The 22,572-nt window shown below is 54.1% G+C and overlaps 10 protein-coding genes across 10 annotated transcripts; 7 read left to right on the plus strand and 3 right to left on the minus strand.

The window, feature by feature from the left end:
- Nucleotides 1–30: 30 nt before the first annotated feature.
- Nucleotides 31–2,356, minus strand: COL26b_001798 (uncharacterized protein; the record flags this gene model as incomplete). The annotated part of the gene is made up of 2 exons (XM_053174739.1): nt 31–464; nt 514–2,356. The coding sequence occupies 2 exons, from the start codon at nt 2,354–2,356 to the stop codon at nt 31–33; spliced, it is 2,277 nt and encodes a 758-aa protein (XP_053041362.1).
- A 1,381-nt stretch (nt 2,357–3,737) lies between these two features.
- COL26b_001799 (uncharacterized protein) lies at nt 3,738–4,642 on the plus strand (the record flags this gene model as incomplete). Its single annotated transcript, XM_053174740.1, has 3 exons — nt 3,738–3,844; nt 4,104–4,377; nt 4,427–4,642. 3 exons carry the CDS (start codon nt 3,738–3,740, stop codon nt 4,640–4,642), a joined length of 597 nt encoding a protein of 198 aa, XP_053041363.1.
- Nucleotides 4,643–4,859: 217 nt separating this feature from the next.
- On the plus strand, nt 4,860–6,365 carry COL26b_001800 (uncharacterized protein; the record flags this gene model as incomplete). The annotated part of the gene is made up of 2 exons (XM_053174741.1): nt 4,860–4,878; nt 4,924–6,365. The coding sequence occupies 2 exons, from the start codon at nt 4,860–4,862 to the stop codon at nt 6,363–6,365; spliced, it is 1,461 nt and encodes a 486-aa protein (XP_053041364.1).
- An 807-nt stretch (nt 6,366–7,172) lies between these two features.
- COL26b_001801 (uncharacterized protein) lies at nt 7,173–8,240 on the plus strand (the record flags this gene model as incomplete). The annotated part of the gene is made up of 1 exon (XM_053174742.1): nt 7,173–8,240. One exon carries the CDS (start codon nt 7,173–7,175, stop codon nt 8,238–8,240), a length of 1,068 nt encoding a protein of 355 aa, XP_053041365.1.
- Nucleotides 8,241–9,985: 1,745 nt separating this feature from the next.
- COL26b_001802 (uncharacterized protein) lies at nt 9,986–10,644 on the plus strand (the record flags this gene model as incomplete). Its single annotated transcript, XM_053174743.1, has 4 exons — nt 9,986–10,046; nt 10,298–10,382; nt 10,433–10,484; nt 10,561–10,644. The coding sequence occupies 4 exons, from the start codon at nt 9,986–9,988 to the stop codon at nt 10,642–10,644; spliced, it is 282 nt and encodes a 93-aa protein (XP_053041366.1).
- A 3,016-nt stretch (nt 10,645–13,660) lies between these two features.
- COL26b_001803 (translation elongation factor EF-1 alpha) lies at nt 13,661–15,329 on the plus strand (the record flags this gene model as incomplete). Its single annotated transcript, XM_053174744.1, has 5 exons — nt 13,661–13,809; nt 13,861–13,886; nt 13,944–14,042; nt 14,159–15,231; nt 15,294–15,329. The coding sequence occupies 5 exons, from the start codon at nt 13,661–13,663 to the stop codon at nt 15,327–15,329; spliced, it is 1,383 nt and encodes a 460-aa protein (XP_053041367.1).
- A 635-nt stretch (nt 15,330–15,964) lies between these two features.
- Nucleotides 15,965–18,204, minus strand: COL26b_001804 (uncharacterized protein; the record flags this gene model as incomplete). Its single annotated transcript, XM_053174745.1, has 3 exons — nt 15,965–17,266; nt 17,319–17,587; nt 17,643–18,204. The coding sequence occupies 3 exons, from the start codon at nt 18,202–18,204 to the stop codon at nt 15,965–15,967; spliced, it is 2,133 nt and encodes a 710-aa protein (XP_053041368.1).
- A 775-nt stretch (nt 18,205–18,979) lies between these two features.
- COL26b_001805 (uncharacterized protein) lies at nt 18,980–20,015 on the plus strand (the record flags this gene model as incomplete). The annotated part of the gene is made up of 3 exons (XM_053174746.1): nt 18,980–19,220; nt 19,276–19,407; nt 19,468–20,015. The coding sequence occupies 3 exons, from the start codon at nt 18,980–18,982 to the stop codon at nt 20,013–20,015; spliced, it is 921 nt and encodes a 306-aa protein (XP_053041369.1).
- A 221-nt stretch (nt 20,016–20,236) lies between these two features.
- On the minus strand, nt 20,237–20,612 carry COL26b_001806 (uncharacterized protein; the record flags this gene model as incomplete). Its single annotated transcript, XM_053174747.1, has 3 exons — nt 20,237–20,281; nt 20,348–20,554; nt 20,610–20,612. 3 exons carry the CDS (start codon nt 20,610–20,612, stop codon nt 20,237–20,239), a joined length of 255 nt encoding a protein of 84 aa, XP_053041370.1.
- Nucleotides 20,613–21,010: 398 nt separating this feature from the next.
- COL26b_001807 (uncharacterized protein) lies at nt 21,011–22,391 on the plus strand (the record flags this gene model as incomplete). The annotated part of the gene is made up of 2 exons (XM_053174748.1): nt 21,011–21,958; nt 21,984–22,391. The coding sequence occupies 2 exons, from the start codon at nt 21,011–21,013 to the stop codon at nt 22,389–22,391; spliced, it is 1,356 nt and encodes a 451-aa protein (XP_053041371.1).
- Between the last annotated feature and the right edge of the window lie 181 nt (nt 22,392–22,572).

A 22,572-nucleotide genomic window follows, 5' to 3' on the forward strand; every position in this document is an offset into this window, starting at 1 on the left:
TCAACCGTCTATAATATTACAAGCAGCACATCATTCTGAGTTCTCCGAACCCTCATCATCCTTGTTTCCTGTAATCTTATCCCAGACTTTATCAAACTTGTCTGTGAGCCAGTCCCAGAATCCCTTCATGGCTTCTTTACCCTTTTCGATGGCGTCCTCGTCTGCGCCGTTGCTCTCCTCCGCGGCGTCCGTCGGTGACGGCTGAGGAGGGTCAATCTGGATGGTCTTGACCGACTCGACTGCTGGCGTGGATGACTGAGCCGCCTGTGATACGCTCATCGGTGTGGCAACAGAGGCGGGCGCCTGCGAGGTGGTGTATGCGGGGACGGGGTCTTGTGGCTCCGCAGGAGTGTCCTCGGACTTGTGGGTGCCCAACGGTGACAGCGGGAGGCGCAAGGTTCCATTGTTGGGCTTCGGGACAAGACCAACGGAGTCGCAAAGAATGTTGTAGACATTGATGTTTTCTGTCTCTGTCAGTTCACGTTCTAAAGACTGGATAAGAGGTTAGCTTACGGAAGTTGTCGATCTGGCTGTTGGGCGGATGAGGGAATGCAGGGCCGCGAGCGATGAAGATGGCGCGCATCAGCGGGTGTTCGTGGTCGTATCCGTGCAATCCGCGAGGGTTGTAGACCGAGCCGTCCTTCAAAGCCTTGGCGACGTCCATCTCCTCCTTGGTCACGATTGCCCAGCCGGTCTTGGGGACGATCCACAGCGGCGCGATGCGCTTGTTGTTGGAGAAGTGATAGCGCTCGGGCATGTTGACGTCGCGGAGGTAGACGTCAAAGTTGGGATTGGTCTTGGCTTTCTCAGCCAGGCCATCGTACAGTCCCTGGAGGTCGTCGGGGTTCTTCGGCCTGAGACCATACAGAGGCCAGCCATCGGTGTGCGCGATCTTGGAGGTATCGACGAGGTCCTCCAGCTGCATAAGGCGGGTGGTGTCGGTGGTGGCCATGCCATGATCGGAAACGACAATGACGTTGACGATGCCGGTGAGGTTGCGCTGCTCAAGCCCTTGGAATAGCTGGTCCATCATGGTATCGGCATCCTGGATGGTGGAGCGGATCTCCGTGCTATTGGGGCCGTATCTATGGCCATCCGCATCGACATTGGGAACGTAGGCCGCAATGAGCTGCGGTCGCATGTCCTCCACCTTGGCCGTCTCATCCTCCATACCGGGCTTGTCGAGGAACTCCAGGATCCTACTGACCTTGTTCTCGAGGGGCTCGTTGCCGTTGAACTTGTCCATGAAAGTAGGCTCAACGCCCAGGATGTGCGCCTCACTGCCAGGCCACATGTGAACTGCAGAGCGGATACCCTGGTTCTCGGCAGTGACCCAGAACGGTTCGCCATCCCACCACTTGGCATCGAGGCTGCGCGCCGGATCGGTATAGTAGAACTCGGCGAGCATTTCGGGATCCCAGAAGGTATTGCCGACAACTCCGTGGCTTTCGGGGTAGAGGCCGGTCGCAAGGGTGTAGTGGTTCGGGAATGTGACGGAGGGGAATGACGGGTTCATGTACTTTGGCGAGACACCCTCCTTGACGAAGGCGTTCAACCTCGGAGTGAGCCCGCGCTGCAGGAAGTCGGCGCGGAAGCCGTCCAGACTGATGATAATCGTCGTCGGCGCAAAGAGCGCGGTCCCGTTGGTGACGAACTCGGCTTTTCGCGCTGATTTCCTGTTCATCGACAGCTTCCACGCCACCAGCACCAGTATCGCGAAGCCGACCGAGATCATGCCGTAGATGAACAGCGACCTGCGCCAGCTCCTCCTCTTCTCGGTCTTTGTCTTCTCGTTCATCTTCAATCGTTGCCGGTCGATCTCATCGCTGTCGTCTCGTTCACTACTCTCGCCGGTAGAGCTCCCTTCCTTCATAGCCCCCTCTTCCATCTCGTACATCAGCTCGCCGTCCTCGCCGTACGATGCCTTTTCCAGCAACCTCTGCTTCTTCTGCTCCCGCCTCGTCCGCCTCTGCTGCCTCTTGTCCTTCTCGCTCAACAAGTCCTCCGAGGACCCGTTGCTGGACCCCGGCCGCGCGCCATCGGCGTCGGCACGTCCGAACATCCTCAACGGGTTCGGAACCGCGAGCCCCGACCCTCGGCGATGCAGGTCTTGCTTCTTCTTGCGCGTATCGGTGACGAGCTTGTCGACCTCGTCCTCCTCCATGAACACGATGCTGTCGGCGGCGCGCAGCTCGCGGCTGTTGCGGGCGCGCTGCTGCAGCTGGTCATCGTCGCTGTCGCTCTCCTGATCGCTCCGGTTGCTGTGCAGGGATGAGGCGTCGTCGTCGTAGTTCCCAGGGGCGAGGAGGCTCGCTGTGTCGCGGTCCCCGCGGGACCTTGCGTTGAGGCCTCGCATCGGTGTCGGGTGGCGGGACGCAGTCGCGGTGGCTGCGGATGCCGGTTGGGAAAGGGGGCTTTCGTTCGGCTTTCCTAGATCATGAACGAGACCGTCATGAGACGTGTGCAGAACCGGAGACCTTTTTTTTCGAGTTGGATTGTGTTTCTCTTACAACAGAAGGTGCCCCTGTAAATGGACCTGGATGGCTCGCGGTGATTAGGATGCTCCATTCCGCCGCGTTGGCGCAGGGTCCTCGAGTGTCATTGGTTCCAATAAAGTTGCCCCGCTTTCCGGGCTGACCTGTTTGGGAAAGTTGCTAAAGGGGGGTCCACATCGGCCCCGTTACGTTCGCTCGGTCTCCGGTCCTGTCATTCGCGTAGCTCCCGTTCCCTGTCGGCAGCTCGGGCATTGGTGTGTTCATCCCGAGTGCGACGACAACATGGCACCGATGGCGGAAAGTTGGAATGCCATTATCAAAGCGACGTTCAGATTGAGATGTGTGCTAGTTGAAGCCGTAAATAGCGCTTGTGCTCCCGCATCACGGACTCGACCCGATCCTCACCGCAGAGAGGAACGGCGCTAGACCTCACATGCATCAATAAATGCCTTGCAGCCTCCAATGACAAGCAAGTGATCTGTCCGCGAGCTGAGGCACCCCTGCTCGGTAACGACGGCATCCATGGTGATAGTGGCGTTCCGCATTGCATTCCACCCATCGGACTGTCTGTCTGAGAATGATACAGCACGAAAATATCATGGGAGTCAATAATGGTAGGCTGTTTGGATGATGTCGAGAATACAGGGTCGAGGGTGCCTGTCTCCTGTTTTATCAAAATTCAGCCGCCTATCCAGTGGCATTGTACCATTCTGCTCCCGAGATCTAGACCGCCGAGTTGGTGGCCGAAATTCGTAGGACGACCAGGATCAACCCCAAGCAGGAAAGAGCTTGTTTCCTTTTCGTGCCACGAGCTGAGGCTTTCATGTGTATCACGGGACCTAACTGTGTCGCTGATTGGTAGATTCGAGGAGAATAAGCAATATTCGCTACACTCACCCTTCTCCCCTGTTTCACGCACCCCTCCTTACGGTTCCCCTGCCCTGCGAAAGAATCATGGGAAGGTCGGGTCTGCAGTCTGGCCTGGTCAGGGTCTTTGAGCGCCGCTCCCTCTCGTTGGGATTGCGCTTCTTTAGCTAGTGCCCCCCGAGGCTCATGAACAAGGTGCCATCACCGCCGAACTTCCCGTCGTAGCCTGTTCGGAGACCTGTAGCTTGGAGTCCTTCAAGATGCGATTTTCTTGATCAAGATACGATTTAGAGTCTTTCGCTCATCGTCAAAGATTGCTTGTTCTCTTAGTTTCCGCTTCCGAAACACCAAGCTTTTGCGCCAAGCCTCGCCGGCATGCAGCGGCGCCATGCACAAGAGGCCCTCTTTGAACACGGCTGTCGTGTTTCGTACGCCTTCTTGGGACCGCGTCGATGGGAGCCCCACGACGGTTTCCAGCCCAAGTACGATCTGGAATCCTCATGATGAAGTGATTCGGCGCTTTTCCGACCCAGCCAAGGACGGTGATGTCCGAGCTAGTGGGGCGAAGTACGAGTGAGTGACCCTGAGCGTAGTTCTATTTACACAGACGCTCCAAAATGTGTTGGTACACATATTGCAGAGGCAGCAACAGGTTTTTCCAGAGTTCTTGCCAGGAAACCAGCCTCCGTCGACGAAGCGCCAAATTCAGCACGTACAACAGACTACTGATGATTGTTATAGAAAGGCTGAAGCATCATACACGGCGGCTGTCCTGTCACTCCAGAAGCTCCTCAAGGACGAAGGCGGTATCGCAGCCACAGGCCAAGATGGGAAACAGGAGTTGTCTATGGTTGCCAAGCAGCTTCAACAAGCAAAGGAGGGTACTCTGGACAAGAAGAAAATGTCCAGATTCGTCAAATCGTTGGATCACTACCAAGGTGTCTTTGACATCCTCTCCCAAGCCGACTTCTCGGGCTTGCCCTTGATATGGGGCGGCATAAAGCTCGTCTTGCTTGTGAGAGGGCCGTATCATGTATTCAGAGATAATTTCTAACATGCCGCAGATGTCCAAAACCAGTTCCGACACTCTTTCCAAGGTTTTCGAGGTCATTATCGACATCGGTCGAAGCTTAGAACGGATCAGGGGGTATGCGATGCTCTACGCGACCCCACGGATAACAGAGTTTACTGTCGAGCTCTACGAAGCTGTCGCAGAGTTTCTGGAGAAGGTCATTACTGATTTCAAGAAGAGCCCTTTCAGTGAGCAGAATGGACAATGAATTCGAGACAACGACTTACGCATAAGCAGGAAGAGCGGTGGTGGACCTTCTGCAGCCTTTTGAAGTACGGTACGGTGATCTTTTGACGAAGATGAGAAAGGTTCAGCAAGAGATCAAAGACGACGCGGATCTTTGTATGCACGTTAGACACATGCAAGTGTGGTCAAGTCATTCGATGGCTCATTACCGAAGGGATCTTCCGATGCAAAGACATCAAATGTACCAGGGCTTTAAAGGTTTGCTACTCAACTCGTTCAAAGACGTAGGCTAATAACAGGAAGCCATGGCCGAGGACCCGAACGCCGCGATTTTCGAAGCAATCAGGAAGAACCTTTTCCGGGGATTCGAGCTAGAGGCCGGATACCACCAGGAGCTAGAGTCCACATACAAGACGACAACTTCAAAGGCGTGGATAGAGTGGTTCAAGTTGGAGCAGAAATATGTTCCATCAGGCTACTCCCACGAGACCAAGGTCATCCAGGCCGAGTGCGATGCCCCGGATCCCCAGCATGCCTTGATTTGGAAGAAGCAGCAGCGCACGTTCGCCTCACATGTCCCCTCCGCATATCTCATGTGGACCCGCGGCATGACCGCGCAGTCAGCTATAGCCTCCCTGGTTCACCAGATACTCTTCCAGAAAACGGAGGTGATGGCCCAGGCGGGCCTGGACCTGGACCAGTTTAAAGAAGCCAACAACTCTCCACGTGCCCTCTGGAAGTTCTTCACATACTTAGTGTCAACCCTCGGTGGGTGCATGGTGTACATCACCATTGGATCGGTCGGCAAACACGAAGCTGCCATCGTGAAGAAGTTTGTTGCGATGGCCAAGACTTGGAACGGGCCGGCCATCAACGTCACGCTGATCCATCCTTTCAGCGACGAATTTGCAAAGACAGAGGATGTCATCAATCTGGACGACAAGTACGATGTACATCCGTCTCTTACGACGACTGATGCCATGCATCACGTCCTAGTCCTAGAGCTCAACGAAGGCAAAAAGGTGTCTGAAACCATCCAAAGTCTGCTTTGGGAGACTGTCTGGAGAGAAGTCCGCTATGCCGTGATTGGTATTGCCTTTAATCAGGTGGTGGAGCACATCCAAATTGCGGTCAAGAAAGTTGCCGACACGGCGAGAGCAAAGGACGTCATGAGCAACGAGCAAGATGACTCTCAAGAACGGCAGGAGAGGAGGGCGAAGAAACTGTTTACTAACACTGACGCAAAGCACTGGAATGCTGCTGTATCAGTGTGGACGGGGAACAAGTGGTCTATGGACGCTCTGCGGGAGCAAATCCAAAGACATATCGACATTGTCGACATTCATCTGCCGGCAGACATCAAGGCGGGCTTGAAGGAGAAGCTGAATTTGCTCCTGTTCGATGATGACACGGAGCTTGAGCCGCGGCCGCTTACAGAAAGTCAAAGGATGTCGATATGGGATGAACTGCAAAATGCTATTAGGCCTGGTACCCAGGTCATGTTTTGCAGCCAGATCGAGGAATTACTGTCCGCAGTCCTGGAGGATTATCGGATGGAGGGTCCCGAGAGAGAGGGTGAGGCCAAGACTCTGTTTGTGTATCTCGCCAAGACGTATTTTGCGAAGAGCGGTCGGTGGAAGGACACCTTCTCAGAGGATAAGGATCTAGTAGCGGACGGGATCACGAAGGCGATCGAAATTGGGTTTCAGCATCTAGTCGAGGCTTTTGCTTCAGGAGGATTCTGAGATGAGGGGAAATACCGGATGTAATCAAGCAATGAGGTTATAATCATGCTGCAAAGAAAGTCTCTCGAAGGGTCTTCGTAAGACTTGACACAGGAGGAAAGAAACACCTGATGACCTGAAGATATTGGAGACAAGAGTGTCGAGGACAACCCTTAGAAAGCAATCGGCTATGTGTGACTAGCAATGAGTTTGGCCAACGTGAAGCTGGCTCCCTTTTGAGCATCACCCCGGCCACACTCTCAGTTCTGTATGGCGCAAAGCACACTCCAAATGATGCTGCAACAAGCCACAGCTATGCAACCAACGGGGGAATGTCCGTTTTTTTTTTTTCTCATCTCCTCTGGTTTGCTGCACCTCGTGGGACAGGTCTCCCGATTTCGCGCAGTCGTATTGGTGGTGGTGAAGTGTGGGATCGCAGCTCGACTGCAGGGTGTGGTTCTAGGATACCCCAGCTCCCGAGCTGCTGCCACAGTGGGGTACACGCCCCCTAACCCCGCCGTGGGAGGTCCCCTGGCTCTTACAAAGCCCGCTAGAGAGCCCGCGATCTGCCATCCTGGGAACTGCTGCCAGGTTGACTTCACCTCAGCTTTACTACATACACATTGTAGACATATTGAAAGCGGTTTGGTTTTTGTGACTCTGAGTTCGCATCTTCAGGAAATTCTCATCAGGTCTGAGAGTCGGTCGTCCTAGCTGAAACGCAGCCACCGAAGCGTACCTGCAACCTCACCTATACCCCACGGCCATAAACCTCTCACCAAACCGTCTCACAACCGACCCTCATCTGCAGCCTCAAGCATTCTCAACATGGCTGACCTCGTCACGACCCAGGCCAGCTCCGAGAAGAACGTCCAGTTCGGCCCCGCGACCCCGGCGCAGCGCGACGCCGCATGGCGCCTCAACGGCGTCTCTTGGGCCCCGCCTATGTCCATCGAGGCGTACATCACCCGTGAGACCGCGCTCTCCAAGACGAAGCTCTCGGAAAACTGCACCTACTATGTCCTCTTCGACCCCGCCGACCCGCAGCACATCATCTCCTCCTGCGAAGCAACCGCCAAGACTCTCTTCGTCCGCGACGCCTCCGGAGCCTTCCGCGAGGAGAAGGCCTACGCTATCGCTTCCGTGTACACGAACCCGTCTCACCGAGGCCACGGCATGGCCACACTTCTCCTAAACAAACTCAAGGAAGCCATGGACGCCGATTCCAAGGCAAGTGTGCTCTACAGCGACATCGGAACGGTGTACTACGCGCAGTTGGGCTGGACGGTTTATCCCTCGCTTCAGGTGTCGTTGATCCCGGATGATGCGTCGGCGTTGCAGCCCACGCCGCCGGAGGGCGTGCGATATCTCACCGCGGACGAGGCCCCCGCCTTCTGTGACAAGGACGTCGCCCTGCTTAGGAAGAAGTTTGAGAATCTGCCCGCGGACGGCAAGCCTCACATCGCGTTTGCGCCGTCGGCGGCGCAGATCACCTGGCACTTCACCAGGGACGGCTTCATGGCGAAGGAGCTCGCCAAGCGGGAAGTGGCCAACCGCGGGGCCGTCACGGCGGATGGCAAGGCCTGGGTCTACTGGGATTACGACTTCCGCGAGAAGAAGCTCAAGGTGCTACGCGTTGCGGGAGACCCTCAGGCCGATGTGACTGCGCTGCTGCATGCCGCGGTGCTGGAAGCCTCGAACTGGGGGCTGGCCAAGGTGCTGGTATGGAACCCGGACGACGGTGTCGCGGCGTCGGCGAAGAAGGTGAGTGATCGTACTGATGGCGCTGTGAGGGTTGTTTTTGATGAGAGGTTGGACGGGAGTATCCCCAGCTTGCGGTGGAAGAGCGAAGGGGAGGCTGTGTGGGAGGATAATGAGTACTATGCATGGTGCTAGACTGGGCGTTTAGACAGCAATCAGGAATAAAGGATGATAATAATTCGGCAATCCATATGCTCCCATAGATGATGAAACTGACTTGTCAGTGCTTATCGAAGAACAAAACGCGGGGCAAAACAGCCTCAGTAGCAGCGGCACCTGTCAAAGCAGGCTGATGAGCAGGCTGATGACAGTAAACAAAGCCAAGGCGTGCGTGTTGTTCAATGTGCTGGGGGAAGTCAGGAAGTGATTCTGCCGCCAACGCCTGATCGTTCTCTAGCCTAATATACGAAATGGGAAGTGATCTGAAATGGCTCTAGCAATATGGGTCGCGCAAGATACCCATTCGCCATCTTTTTGGACATGCTGGACTGCATTCTTACATAGAGCATAGCGTTAGAGCGGGAGAAGCGAAGCCAAGGAGTCACGTACAGTGATCTTGTACTACCTGGTCGGATACCGAAGCAATCTGCAGATTCAACGGCAGAACAAGAACAAATTCTGAGCTAATGCGGAGTCATTAGGGAGGGCAAGGAAGCAAAGAAGCTAAGCAAATTAGGAATTCAAGCAAGCAAAGTAAATAAACAGTTAATGCAGGTCGAGAGTGCACAAAGGCAGTGCGAATAGTGGATATGGGCAGAGAGGGAAGGGTCAGCGGCGAAGGTCTGGTGAATTGAAAGGAAGCAGCTGCTCTAGGTGAAAATCTAGATTGAAGGGACTATTAAAAGGCAGACCCCCTGCTAGGATTTACTCCCAAATCCATCGCAATTATGTGTTTGCTCTCTCAACTTACCTTCTATCAACGCAATAAACCCATCACCCACCACCAAGGCCTATAAAAATCCAGAATGGGACTGGGTTGGAGTCTTGGCCGGCTTTGAGGCCAGTAAGACCTCTTTATGCTGTTAATCCTAGATGAAGTTGGTTACTAAATGAAAAGCAGTAGACAAGGCGAGAAAAGAGTGGGAAAATCAGACGCCTGAGTATCAGGAAAAAAAGAGTCGGTTTGTCCCTTGCTCGAAGCTCGAGTGCTTAAGTAGAGGCTGCTGCGTTAGTAACGCTTGAAGAACTCTGAATGCCTTCATTGACACTGAGTAGAAAGGCATGGCTTGGGCTTACCGCCGAGGAGCAGAGCAAGAAACTTGTGGTAAGCATCACGGTATGCCTCTCACGACCACCCCTAAACTCAAGCCATCATTCTCTATGAGGTTTTTATTCCGCCATTTTGCTGTCACAGACATCAAACAAATGTAGAGAGAAAGGAACTTCAAATCGAGATGCATGAGCGTTGCGAGCGGCTTGTGAAGGAGAGAAACCCCGAGCAAGGCTCCAAAGAGTCGAAGTGACGCTTGGATGCCATAACGACATAAAGAAGTCGTGATGAGCTCGCTAACTGAATTACAAGCTCATGAGGCTATTATGGTGAGATACCTTGGCTTCGGTAGGAGGTGCGGGCGCTTCCTAGGGAGAAAAGGCGAGTAGAAGCAGGAAGGAAAGCAAAGAAGGAAAGCAGGGAGGAAAGCCGGGGCGGACAATCAAGGAGGCCAAGCGGTGAATGTGAGACGGAAGGCAAACAGTGAATGAAAGCAAGGAGGGACGGTCGGCGTCGAAGGTTTCGTAGGATATAAAAGGCAGGCTCTAGGTGAGTTCCGACATGGAGGGAACAAGTCAAAAAGCAGACCACCAACAAGCACTTCATCCCAAACATACGGCAGCTGGATTTTCTCTTCGATTCCCTTCTTCCAGAACCATCATCAATAATTATGGCCCCTAAGAAAAACCAGAATCCAGAATGGACTGGCTTAGAAGCCGACTGGGATTCCGGTAAGTCATGTGCATGAAAGATCTCTGGTCGTTTGAGCTGGATGAGATTAGTTGCTGACGGGAATGCAGTCTTGACGGTAAAGGAACCGTGGAACGAACAGACGCGTGAATGGCAGGAAAAGAAGAGTCAGTACATCCCTCACTCGAAGACTGGATGTTCAATTTGCTAATCAATACTGCAGTGGCCGAGTGGGGTTCGTGTTGCGCTATGCCTTAGCTGTTGGAACGTTGACTGACGAATAGTGTTGCAGAGGTTTTGTGGAAGCAGGCCTTGATAGACCCCCAGGCGAGGAGGGAGCAGGAGGCTGAGGAGAAGGTCAAGGAGGAGGCCGCGGCGTAAGTGACGCTCGGAGAACTGTGGAATCCTCCATTTTAACATTGATTAGAAAGTCAAAGCCGCCTGAGCCTACCGCTGAGGAGCAGAGCAAGAAACTTACTGTAAGTCAAGTTGGACGGACCTCTTGCCGTCACCTCTGAACCTGTCCATCAAGAAAGAAAGCTAACTTGTAGGTAGGAGCTTCACGCCCGGATGGAGGAACGCATCAAACGGCTTGTGGAAGGGAGATACCCTGAGCAAGGTCCTAAAGAGTCGAAGTGAGGAGGGGCCGCTACTGTCTACATCGTGCTACGAGGGCATGTCACTGTAGCGTTCGTCAAAACGCACAGACGGTGGGGGCGGATCGTATATGGAAGGATGCAAGGAGCCAAGGCACTTGAGAACTTGAAGAGCTCTATCCTCAGCGGGCTTGGGTCGTTGCAGGGGTTCATTTCGTTAGGGTAAGCTGGCTTGTTTTTTGTTTTTCAATGAGACGGCCTACTTTACCTATGCCAGAGCAAGTACTTTTCCTATGGATACACGCCTTACTATCTATGCTTTACTATCGTCGTCACTATTGCCGTCGTTATTACTGTTGTCTTCGTCTTCGTCGTTGTCGTCGTCGTCGTTATTAGTGATTTGAGTATTCAAGAAGTATACAGGAAAAATGGGCGGTTTCTTTCCGGTTGAACAAAGTCGTGAACAACCTCTCTAGGAAACTTACATTATCCAGGGGGAAAGGTTCGACGAGGGGAAAAAATCTCACCCTATGGCCTGTCACAGCAGGAGCCAAGCTTGGACGAGGTTGTCGTGAGTTAGTTCCGGGCCTGGCCGGCCCAGTGGGCCGTGTCTTGGTTGGACTAGATCACGTGGTGCGATCGGGACGGTCCCGGGTGGGGCCGTCTTCGACGTCACTCATCGGACTTCCCATCTGGGCAATGTAAACACTGGTAAACAAAATTCCATGCTGTCTCGAACGCCAGCTCAAAAGAAATCAGAAGAATGAAGTTGCGCAAACTTTGATATTCAAGATCACGTTGCTGCAGCAGATGTCTCATATTCTTATCTTATCTTAGAAAGGGATTACCCCTCACTTGTTGCTTTGTCCCACGACGGCACTGGACGGCTTGGACTCGAAGAAAGCGGTCAGCTTCAAGTAGACGCCAAATCTGGGCGATCCCACAACCCGCACCAGGAATTCGCCTCCTATCGAATTGTTATTCGGTTTCATGAGATTGGGACAGAGTAGAAGAAATAGTCCTGGAGGTCCGGCGCCATGGCAACGTGCATCATGCAATGCTACTGCCCCTCTAAAAGGGAAAAATTCATGTCCCCTGGTCGGGCGGCGCAGGCGCTTAATGTGCTGCACGTCACCCTGGCCTGGATCTCTGTTCTGCTTGCTTCTTGCCACCCCCCGGTCTGCCCTCGCGAGTGAAAGAGCATCGACCAGAATTTTTTTTTTTTGCTGTCCCTTTCGCTTCTGTGAGGAACCCCGCATAGCCAGCTGCCCGCCAAACCCACCGCCGACCGCGCCCATCAGCCACATTTTCGGACTTATGCGTCTTCGGTGTGAGCCAGGGTGTGGTCGGCGTGCGGTCATAAGGGGGCGAGGCGCTGGGGGGTCTGGTTCCCTCGCAGGACGTCGTCACAAGCATTTGCGTATCTCGAGGCCGTGCAGTCTGTCACTAGGAAGACGATCTCGAGTTTTCCATGGTATTTAGGCCGAAGGATAACACAGGGGCGCCAGGCAAGGACAGGCCTCACGGAGGAGCCTTGAAGTTTTGGGAGGATGGACCATGATGTGTGTCGCACTCTGCCGCAGACCGCAGCGGTGCCAGCGCCAGAGAGCCAGCCGTAGCAGTGCCAGAGGTGCCAAAGCAGCGCCAAAATCCCTACGTGACTCATGCCGAAGAAGAGTTGGGCTCAGACCTGGGACGCACTGCCAACTGGGGGTTCCAGGTTGGGCTGCGCGGCAACCTTGCTGACTGACAGGGATTAGGAGGGGTGGAGGGGCAGAATGGCGGCCATGGGAGCCTTATCGCCGCACAAGTACATCCAAGTCTCTCAAACGTAGCAGCTGGCATATGGGACAAAGCACGAGAGGGAAAAAAAAATTGTGTGTGCTGCGTGTCTGGAGCGCGCGCGGTCTGAGACGGCAAAGGGGGGAGGGAGAAGGTCAAGGACCACAAACGGGTGGACGAGGTCGATCGGAAGGACTGTGAGGTGAGGTGGCCAAACTGCAGGACGACCCTAGTCGCCCCTCCTTCCCGTAAGACGACACGGGCAACTAGCTCCCGACCTGAAAATTCATCGTGATGGATTTGTTTTTGGCCAGAGAGGAGCCGGTCAATTGACATCACCTCTTGGATTTGCGGCGGAAAGTCTGGAGCTCCCTGGAGTGGGGGCTGGGAAGGGAAGGTGAGGCCACTGAATAGCTGCGGCAGCACGCTACCGTAGCTGCCCGTTTGCAAGGTGTTGCCCCGCGAACAGCGGTCGAGAAATTGCCCCTCCAACTTTTTTTTTCTAGTGCCCCTCGTCTGTGATATCATGGGCTATGAAGGTCCTTGTCGCGCGACTCACCACTAAACATCAGGGTCGGGCAGGAGCGGCCGTACACACATCGAAAGCGAAAGAGAAGTACAAGACCTGCCAGATTCTCTATTCACAAGTTGCCAGGGGAAGGCGCGCTTCAATACCGCTCTTTCGTAGATGGTCTTCTCAAGGTGAGGTAAGGTATTCGTAGCCTGTAGGAGGTTGCCTTGGTGGGGTCGGTCGAGTGGCGGGGTGGTACGTGAGAGGGACAACCCAGCTACGCCTCAGAGGTACCTCTTCGAGAACTCACACAAAAAGGACGCAAACAACCAATCAGAACTCGCAATTTCATCTGAAAATAAATAAAAAAAATCGCTGGCGTGTGGTACAATTCTAGGGCATTCATCTGCGAGCGGTACTGGACCCACTCTGCCCCGCCGCAAGACTTTTCAACCCCTCCTAGAGCGCCCACCTCACCCTCGTCCACCTCAGACACAAACTTTTCCCCTCCTCTATCCACCACAACCATCCATCTCCATCCCACCCATCCTTTAAAAACTCTTCCACCCCTCACAACTTCTCATCGTCTTCTTTCTTTCTCTCTTCGTCTAGCATACCACACGGAAAGTGTACCTGCAAAGTGAGTTTCCCTCCACAGTATCTTAGTTCGCGACATCATCGCGGAGTCAACAGCTACTGACATTTCCTCTCTCTCAACAGCTTTTTCACATACCACACATAACTTCTTCGATCCAATACCATCAAAATGGGTAAGGAGGACAAGACTCACATCAACGTCGTCGTCATCGGCCACGTCGACTCTGGCAAGTCGACCACCACCGGTCACTTGATCTACCAGTGCGGTGGTATCGACAAGCGTACCATCGAGAAGTTCGAGAAGGAGGCTGCCGAGCTGCAAGTACCACCCTCCCATCACATCATCGTCATTTACTAACAAAAAGATAGTGGCAAGGGCAGTTTCAAATACGCATGTTAGCGGTTTCCCGTTTTTTCCCCCGTGATGCCGTCAAAATACTGACTTGTCCCAGGGGTTCTTGACAAGCTCAAGGCCGAGCGTGAGCGTGGTATCACCATCGACATTGCCCTCTGGAAGTTCGAGACTCCCAAGTACTATGTCACCGTCATTGGTAAGTCTGGCTTTTGCGCTGGAAATTGGCTCTCCAAAAACAATTTCTTTTTGGATGGGCGCGATTTTGCAATGTGGAAATCTCTCATAAGGACCACGCACTGACATGTCATGCAGACGCTCCCGGTCACCGTGACTTCATCAAGAACATGATCACTGGTACTTCCCAGGCTGACTGCGCTATCCTCATTATCGCTGCCGGTACTGGTGAGTTCGAGGCTGGTATCTCCAAGGATGGCCAGACCCGTGAGCACGCTCTGCTCGCCTACACCCTGGGTGTCAAGCAGCTCATCGTCGCCATCAACAAGATGGACACCACCAAGTGGTCTGAGGACCGTTACCAGGAGATCATCAAGGAGACCTCCAACTTCATCAAGAAGGTCGGCTACAACCCCAAGACCGTTGCCTTCGTCCCCATCTCCGGCTTCCACGGCGACAACATGCTTGCCCCCACCACCAACGCTTCTTGGTACAAGGGCTGGGAGAAGGAGGGCAAGGGTGGCAAGGTCACCGGCAAGACCCTCCTCGAGGCCATTGACTCTATCGAGCCCCCCAAGCGTCCCACCGACAAGCCCCTCCGTCTTCCCCTCCAGGATGTCTACAAGATCGGTGGTATCGGCACTGTGCCCGTCGGCCGTATCGAGACCGGTATCCTCAAGCCCGGCATGGTCGTCACCTTCGCTCCTGCCAACGTCACCACTGAAGTCAAGTCCGTCGAGATGCACCACGAGCAGCTTACTGAGGGTGTCCCCGGTGACAACGTTGGTTTCAACGTGAAGAACGTCTCCGTCAAGGACATTCGCCGTGGCAACGTCGCCGGTGACTCCAAGAACGACCCCCCTGCCGGCGCTGCTTCCTTCAACGCCCAGGTTATCGTCCTCAACCACCCCGGTCAGGTCGGTGCTGGCTACGCCCCCGTCCTCGACTGCCACACTGCCCACATTGCCTGCAAGTTCTCCGAGATCCTCGAGAAGATTGACAGACGTACCGGCAAGTCCGTTGAGAACAACCCCAAGTTCATCAAGTCCGGTGACGCCGCCATCGTCAAGATGGTTCCCTCCAAGCCCATGTGCGTCGAGCCCTTCACCGACTACCCCCCTCTGGGCCGTTTCGCCGTCCGTGACATGCGTCAGACCGTCGCTGTCGGTGTCATCAAGTCCGTCGACAAGTCTGCTGGCGGTTCCGGCAAGGTATGTTCTCAACTCCTAATCCTTCTCCACCGCATGTCATCATCTAACACTCTCATCAACAGGTCACCAAGTCCGCTGCCAAGGCTGCCAAGAAATAAGTTACTTGACTCACCAGGGTTGGGTTCTGAGTTCTTCCGTGGCACACCAGCTATGGACACTCACTTCTACGGCTTTACGAATTCCCTTTGCGTGGCATGAGGACACATGATATGGCTCGGAGCACGAATATCGGGAGGAAGGATGGATGATTACGTCAAAAAACTTCTCATGATACGTGCTTAATTAGCACAAAAATAGAGTCCTAGAAGTGATTCCCAAGTTAAAACTGCTGTGCCCCCTCGCCTGTGACCTGATGTCGTGATGCTTCTGTCGATGTTGTTTGACTGTGACGATTTCCAATGCGGTGAATCTCCGGTCGTGGTACTGTAGTCTTGACGTGCGGATCGTTTTTGCCTCCTAACTCATTCCCGCCTTGGGGAATCTTTGTTGAGACACCTGTTCAAGCTGTGTGTGGCCCACTGCTGGTAAGTTGAGCTGGGATTGGCGCTGTCTGAATGAGTGATCAAGGCAGGCTTTTTCTGGGTTGGGGTCTCCTCTCAATCCCTCGAAAGATCAGGTACACATCGTTGCGAGAAAGAGGAACCATAAACTCTTGTTTTGTTTTCTATAAGGCTTGTTTGTATGTTGTACATAGAATACATATTACAGCTTGACTTTTACCATCCACTTCATCTTACATGCTGGTGTCCGAAACCTCTGGCTCTGCCACAGGCTTGGCGGCAGCTAACCTCCTTTGGCTCTCCGCCTCAGCATCGACCTCTCCCACCCACTTCACCACCTTGCCCTGAGCCAGGTCCTTGGCCAGGCTCAGGAAGCTCGCAGCATGGAGCTCTTGCTCCTCTGGGGGCAGAGATGGATCAGCAGGCTGCGCCTCGAGAACCATCTCTGCGCGCCGACCGCCGTGGTGGCCGGCCTGGACACTCGTGTACAGAAGCTTATGCCCCTGGTAGTCTGCCTCCAGCGTGCGGCGCATCTCCAGACCCGTGAACATGTAGTCCGTCGGTTCTGAGGGGTTCTTGATTGGCGGATTGAAGGGCGTGTCCGCGATGCGTATCATTGGGGGAGGGCCGAGCCGTCCCGCGAGGAGGTCGAGTTCGGCGGTGTCGATGTACTCGCGGAAGGGGGAGTCGTCGAGAGCAGAGGCGGACATGACCCTCAGATCGGACTGGGAGATGCGCAGATCGACGGGCTGATCCGGTATGGAGACGTCGGTGTGGGTTTGATCCGCGACCACGACGAGGCGCTTCGGGCATGAGTCCCACATGAGAGGTCCTTCTGGTAGGTAGTCGGGTATCGTGAGTTGCAGCTCGAGCAGGTCCGGACGACGAACAGGTCCGGACGAAGGTTTGACGGCATCGCTGGGCTTTTCGAGCTTTTGGACCCGGGTGAAGTATTGGGTCTTTATGGAATATTCAGGTTTTGACTCATGGATTGAAGGGAGGGCACGGAAGGTGAGGACGAGTGAGGTGGTGACGGGTTTGGACGAGTCGAGTCTTTCGGACAGGGCAGCGAGGCTGGCGGGAGGAGGGGAGGTGGGAGAGAAGATGTGTGGACTGGGATCCGCGGCAGCGGCCACGTTCACGGCGTCGGCGTTCTTGTGCAGAATGTGACCGAAGCTGGCGGTGGTTGCGGTGTATGATTTGCTCCTCCTCTCGCGGAATTCCGACTCCGTCGGCGGTGCCTCGATGGGCTTGCTTAGGACGCCGCGCTGTTTCACTGAAATGTGGGGTTTGGGACGGGAGTTGCGGCCGACGGGTTTCGCCCAGCGAGACCACTGGGTCAACTTGTCCACCCACGAAAGCCTCTCGCGCCCAATCACCATGGGAATGGTTCGGCATTCAGTGTCTTTCGGACCCTTGAGGTGTACAGTTTCTTCTTTGGGCCAGAGCGCGGTGAGCAGGAGACGTCGAACGACGTCGGCACGGCGTTCTTGGCCTCTTTGTTCGGGCCCGTCGCGGAACCATGCCACTTCGATCTGATTCTTTTGGTCAGTAAAGTCGCCTTTACGGTTGGCAATGATAACCCACAATCTTTTCTTGGGGCCTGTGAGTGATCAAGGTGCTCGTGAGCTGACCTAGATGCTCCAAAAGCGTGACGGTCTCGTCATCATTGGGGACCCAAAAGACGTCGTCGATGGTTTGAACAACCGTATCCTTGGCCGCCTGTTCTAATTCCTTCATGATGGTGTCTGTCTTCGCCTTTGTGGCGATGACCTTGATGCTTGATTGCCCGATAAGAATCTTCTCTTCGGCATCGAGATACGTCTTTCTGATGGCGTCGAGGCGCTTCTTTTCTCCTGTGATGGGTCAGTCGATGATCTGCCAGGCACGTGTCAGATAACCGTCACTTACTTGAAAGCATACGCAGGAATCTCGTGGCAATTCTGGGACTGAATACACCTTTACCATCGACGTACTCTCTGATCTGGAGGCCCCAGGCCTCCGTCAACAGAGTCAATCCTATTCTTTCCTTGGGCGACCCAGTAATCTTGAGCTTTCGTAACGGCGCCCAAGGCTCGCATTTGGTGCCTCTTATAATGCTGTACATCGGCTGTTCCTTGCGTTCAGAGCTCTTCAGAGCAGTCTTGCTCGCAACCAGAAGATAAGCCTTCAGCTGAGAGACTGTGAAGCCCTTCAGCAGGTTCTGTAGCAGCTCATCAAACTCGTGCCTGTAGAGGATGGGGTCGCTGGGACGCAGCTCCTCAATGTTGGCCAGCGATTGCTCCTCTGTAAGCTCTTGCGCCTGTATCTCCAAGTCTGCAGCAAGATTCACTTGCTCCTCTGCGGCCATGTGCTCGACGGGCAGCTTGCGGACGGCCCTATTCGAATCGCGCATGATGACCGCTCTGGCAACCTTGCCTAGCGCGTTGCCAGGAAGCACAGCATGCTTGAGTTTCACCACGCGGCCGCTCATTCTTCTGATGTCCCCTTTATCCTGCCATGTTTTCTTGAATAACAGCGGCCCGTCTAGTTTCGCCGCGGGAGGCTCGTTCTCGTCCTTGCTACTCGATGCGATGTTGTCTTCTACAGGTGCGGGGTCTTGACGTCGTCCAATATGCTCGTCGGGACCACTTTTGACCTTGAATTGCTCTCGATTCCTTCCTGGTTTCTCTCCATCCTTCTCTTCTTTCTGTGTTTGCGAGTCCGCCTCGAGGCGATCCCATGCAGAATCGGGACTACTATAATGCCGTCGCTGGAGGAACTCGGATCGTAAAGGTGTCACTCGGTGGGAACTGAGAGCCCTGGGGCGGTCGAGGAGTCGCAACTGGCATCGCAGGCATATACTTCGAGCAAGAACTGCTCGAGAAATCATTTGGAAGAAAGGCGCCCGCCAATGAAGGTCAGGGACAAGTGATTCGAGCCTTTGACGATTGTTCGGACGTGACGAGCCAAAGCTCCCAAATTTTGCGACTGCAGCGGGCACCTGATAAGATAAGAGATTAGATAAGTGGGTCGCGAAGTAAAGTGCGCCTGCCAAAATCGCGTCCCAGCGCGTCTAGATCATCATTTGGTGGCTAAACCTTGCGCAACGAATCGGATCTTCTTCGATTGCATTCTTGAAACGATATATACCTCCTGGGTGGGCTTGTGCGGATATACATTAATCTCATTCGGCTACATTATTCACGCAGACAGGATGCCTCCTACACAACGACGCAGAAGACAGGTATGCCCCGCGGCATGCACTGATGGCCAAAGAAGGCAAAGCTGACAATCAGCAGGTCGAAGACGAGTCTGAAGAAGAGGCCCCGGCACGTAGACAATGCCGCGCGCACGACGATTCCGAAGATGCAGAAGAATATGGGGACGAGGAGAACGGTGAGGCCGACGCCACCCCGGAGGATCAGCTTGCCAAGAAGTTGGTGCGCTATGTGCTTGCGTGCGAATTTTCACGAACTCCGATCCGCCGTGAGGGCATCAAGGAGCGAGGTAAAGAAGACCATCGTTTGGGCACGGCATCGATGGCAACTGACAGTTCTGCCAGTTCTTGGAGACCAGGGAAGATCATTCAGGAAAGTCTTCGACTTGGCGCAATCGCAGCTCCGCACAGTCTGGGGTATGGAGCTACGAGAGCTGGCGGTTAAGGAAAAGTTTACGATGGCAGAGAAGCGTCAGGGTATGCCTACAGAATGCTTTCCAATCATCTCTAGATCTGGCGAACGCTAAAGAACTGCAGCATTAAAGTCCGGCTCCCAAGCCAAGACCAGCTCCGGCGTCTTCGTCCTCTCCACAACACTCCCTGCCAAATACCGCACCTCCACGATTATCACACCTACAAAGGCACCCAGCGCCGAGAACGAGTCTTCGTATATTGGCTTCTACACCCTCATCATATCCATAATCATGCTGTCCAGCGGCGAGCTGTCTGACCAAAAGCTGCGGCGCTACCTCAACCGCGTCAACGCCGAAGCTAACGTCGCTGCGGAAAAGACAGAGGATATTCTTAAGCGGATGCAGGCCCAGGGCTATGTTGTCCGCAAGGTGCAGAAGAATCCGGCGTCACAGGCGAACGACGGTAGCGAGGATATCACCTGGCTCGTCGGGCCGCGGGGACAGGAGGAGATGGGTATCGATGGCGTCGCTGGTTTGGTGCGTACGGTATACGGGGAGCAGGCAGACGAATCGCTTGAGAGAAAGATAGGCGCCAGTTTGGGCATCCAAGGAGAGGATGGAGAGGGTGACGTGGACATGTCGGAGGCTCCAGAGCCGGGGCCGTCGCGATGATGGACATGGGCACGAGTGGTGTAACGACGTCTGTCGAAGAGGTTGTAAAGAATACCCAGTGGAACGCAGCATTCCAAGCTTACGCGTTTATGAATAGCCTTTGTTCGCAATGATTAATCAAGGGTATCTGTGCCCTCCTTTATGATCCCAATGAGCATGTCCCCAACGCCGTTCTGTCGTCTCCCAATTGTAAAACCCAGACATGATGGTACGGTGGATGGTTAATCTTCGCGTACTGGTGGCGGGCCAGCTGGTTGCATCATTTTCTGGCAACACGTTAGCAAGACTGTACTTTGTATTTCGGACGAGCTATCCCGAGAAGGTGAACGCACCCGAATCAGTCTGGCTCTAAGGAGCTGCGTGGGCTCGTTCTCTGCCAAAGCCATGTAGGAGAGCATGGGTGGGTGGCCAGCAATAGAGGAGTAGGTGTCGCGGTAGATGTTGGTCTTCCATTCCCAACTCGTCGTGTCGGGGTGTCCTGTGCCAATATACTTGGCTTGCAGGCGCTCGAGTTCTTGCTGGTTGCGGAGCTTGTCGGCCTATCAAACGCGTCGTTAGCGCAACATTGCGATATCAGGGAAGAAATGAACTAACCATGTTGTCCTGTGCTGATAAGTGTGGTGTTTGTGTTGACTCTGTAAAGTTCAGATTGAGGCAGATGAAAGGACCGGACCTTGCCTGCAATGGATGCGCCGGCTGAAGCTCGGCTGACATTCACCGAAATGGCAGGGAAGCACCGTGCACCAGACCTTGGTTGCTCTGAGGATCCACTTCACCTCGACCACGGACCTCTTGGTTCTCTCAACTTCACATTCAACTTCTCAAAGAAACAGACTTCATCCATAAACCCGAGCTTCCCCCCGTTTATATCATCGCACTCATTCTTATCAACTTGTGGTGGTCGTAATCCACACTTGTTCAAGAATCGGTCAGGGCATACACCTCAGCATCAACAAATTCAGATCGCCATTGTCGCCCCAGCAACGGCAGTCGCTATGAGCAAGATCAAGGCGTTGCAAGACAAGCGGAGGAGAGACAAGGAGGCGGTCGAATCAGCCGAAAGCATCAAGTCGAAATGTGCCGACCAGCATGGAAAGGCCCACGTTGCCCACTGCAAAGACTGTTATGGGGAAGTGGTGCAGACGATGAGAAGCAGGTACCTCGACTCCCAGGACGAGTGGTTCTCCAACAACGCCGCATTCTTGAACGACCTCGACAATCTGTTCGCCAAACTGAAGGACTTCACAGCAGATCTCAAGGCGATTGAGGGGCGCATCGACAAGGAGAAGGCAAAACAGTACCGCGAGACCCTGCCTAGAACCGCAGCAGGCCGCACCGCCGAGGGCGCGATGAGCAGGGCCAACTTTCAGGCGGCATTGGAGGACGAAGAGAAGCCAACCGCTGCTCTTGTCGAGGACGTCCGTAGAGCTGTCAACAGGGGCGTTGACGACGCGCCGAAACTCGAGGATTTGGCTTCAAAGTTCGACAATCTTCCCTCGGAGAAGGAGAACGACGTCCTCATCGACGTTTTCTTTCGCGATCCAAAGACGGGCGAAGTTCCGCCGTCCTGTACGAAATATGTGGAGAAGCTACGATCTGGTTCAGATATTGAAGAAGTAATGGCGCAAATCGAGGGCGACAGGCCAGCAAGGTCACAGGCGTCCGGCAACATGGACAGACACAAACGGACACTTAACGAGCTCAAGAGGGCGCAGGCGGCACATGAGCAGGATAAGATCTTAAAAGCTCAGAAGCGGCAGCAGCCTCTTCCTCAAGGTCCGCAGGTCAATAAAGAACTCTATGACCTTCCCCCATGCCATGTGTGCTCGGGCAAGGTGCCTCCAGAGGACGTTTTGGCATGCCCGATGTGTCTCATCTTTGCCGAGTTGAGCCTGACTAAGAGGACGGTCTTTGACTCGGAGAAGTGTTACGAGGAGGGATACGTAAGTTATGCTCCCTACAAGGCAGAAGAACAAGGAGCTGACTGGCAGAAAGGACGAGCACCTCAACAGCGCTCATAGCTGCGCTGCCGGCGAAGGCTGCATCCAACTTAAGGACGAGGATGAGGAGATGGGCGGCAGCGGAGAAGAAGCTGTTATCTGCGAGGAGTGCGCGGAGCAGCTAGGCCAAAGCACAGTTTACTGCTCGTCACGATGCGCGAGCTCGGATTTCCAAGCGCATCGTGAAGGTGTGCATATTCCCAACTGGAAGGGCCTGGGTATCGATCTCGATACACAGGGCGAGCACTTGGTTTTTGACAACGATGAGAAGACCAAGTACCATGTCAACGACATTTCCAAATTTGTATGGGGACTGGATGATGCGTACGAGCGCATCTTCAAGGGCAACAACCCTGACATCAAGGACATACAGTAGTAGTAATGATGCATCCTTCGTTAAGCCCAGTCACGTCAGCGGCTGAAGTCGAATAGCATACCATAATGTAGGATCCCGATTACAAGACTTTGTTTTTATTGTCACCTTCGGTGGGTTTTGAATTGCCGTTCCTTTGTAAAGATTTTATCCTTTGTGGAACTGAGAGTAAACATGAAGCTAT

This window comes from Colletotrichum chrysophilum, assembly GCF_026319265.1.
Source record: "Colletotrichum chrysophilum strain AFK26 chromosome Unknown scaffold_8, whole genome shotgun sequence".
NCBI classification, from domain to species: Eukaryota; Fungi; Ascomycota; class Sordariomycetes; order Glomerellales; family Glomerellaceae; genus Colletotrichum; species Colletotrichum chrysophilum.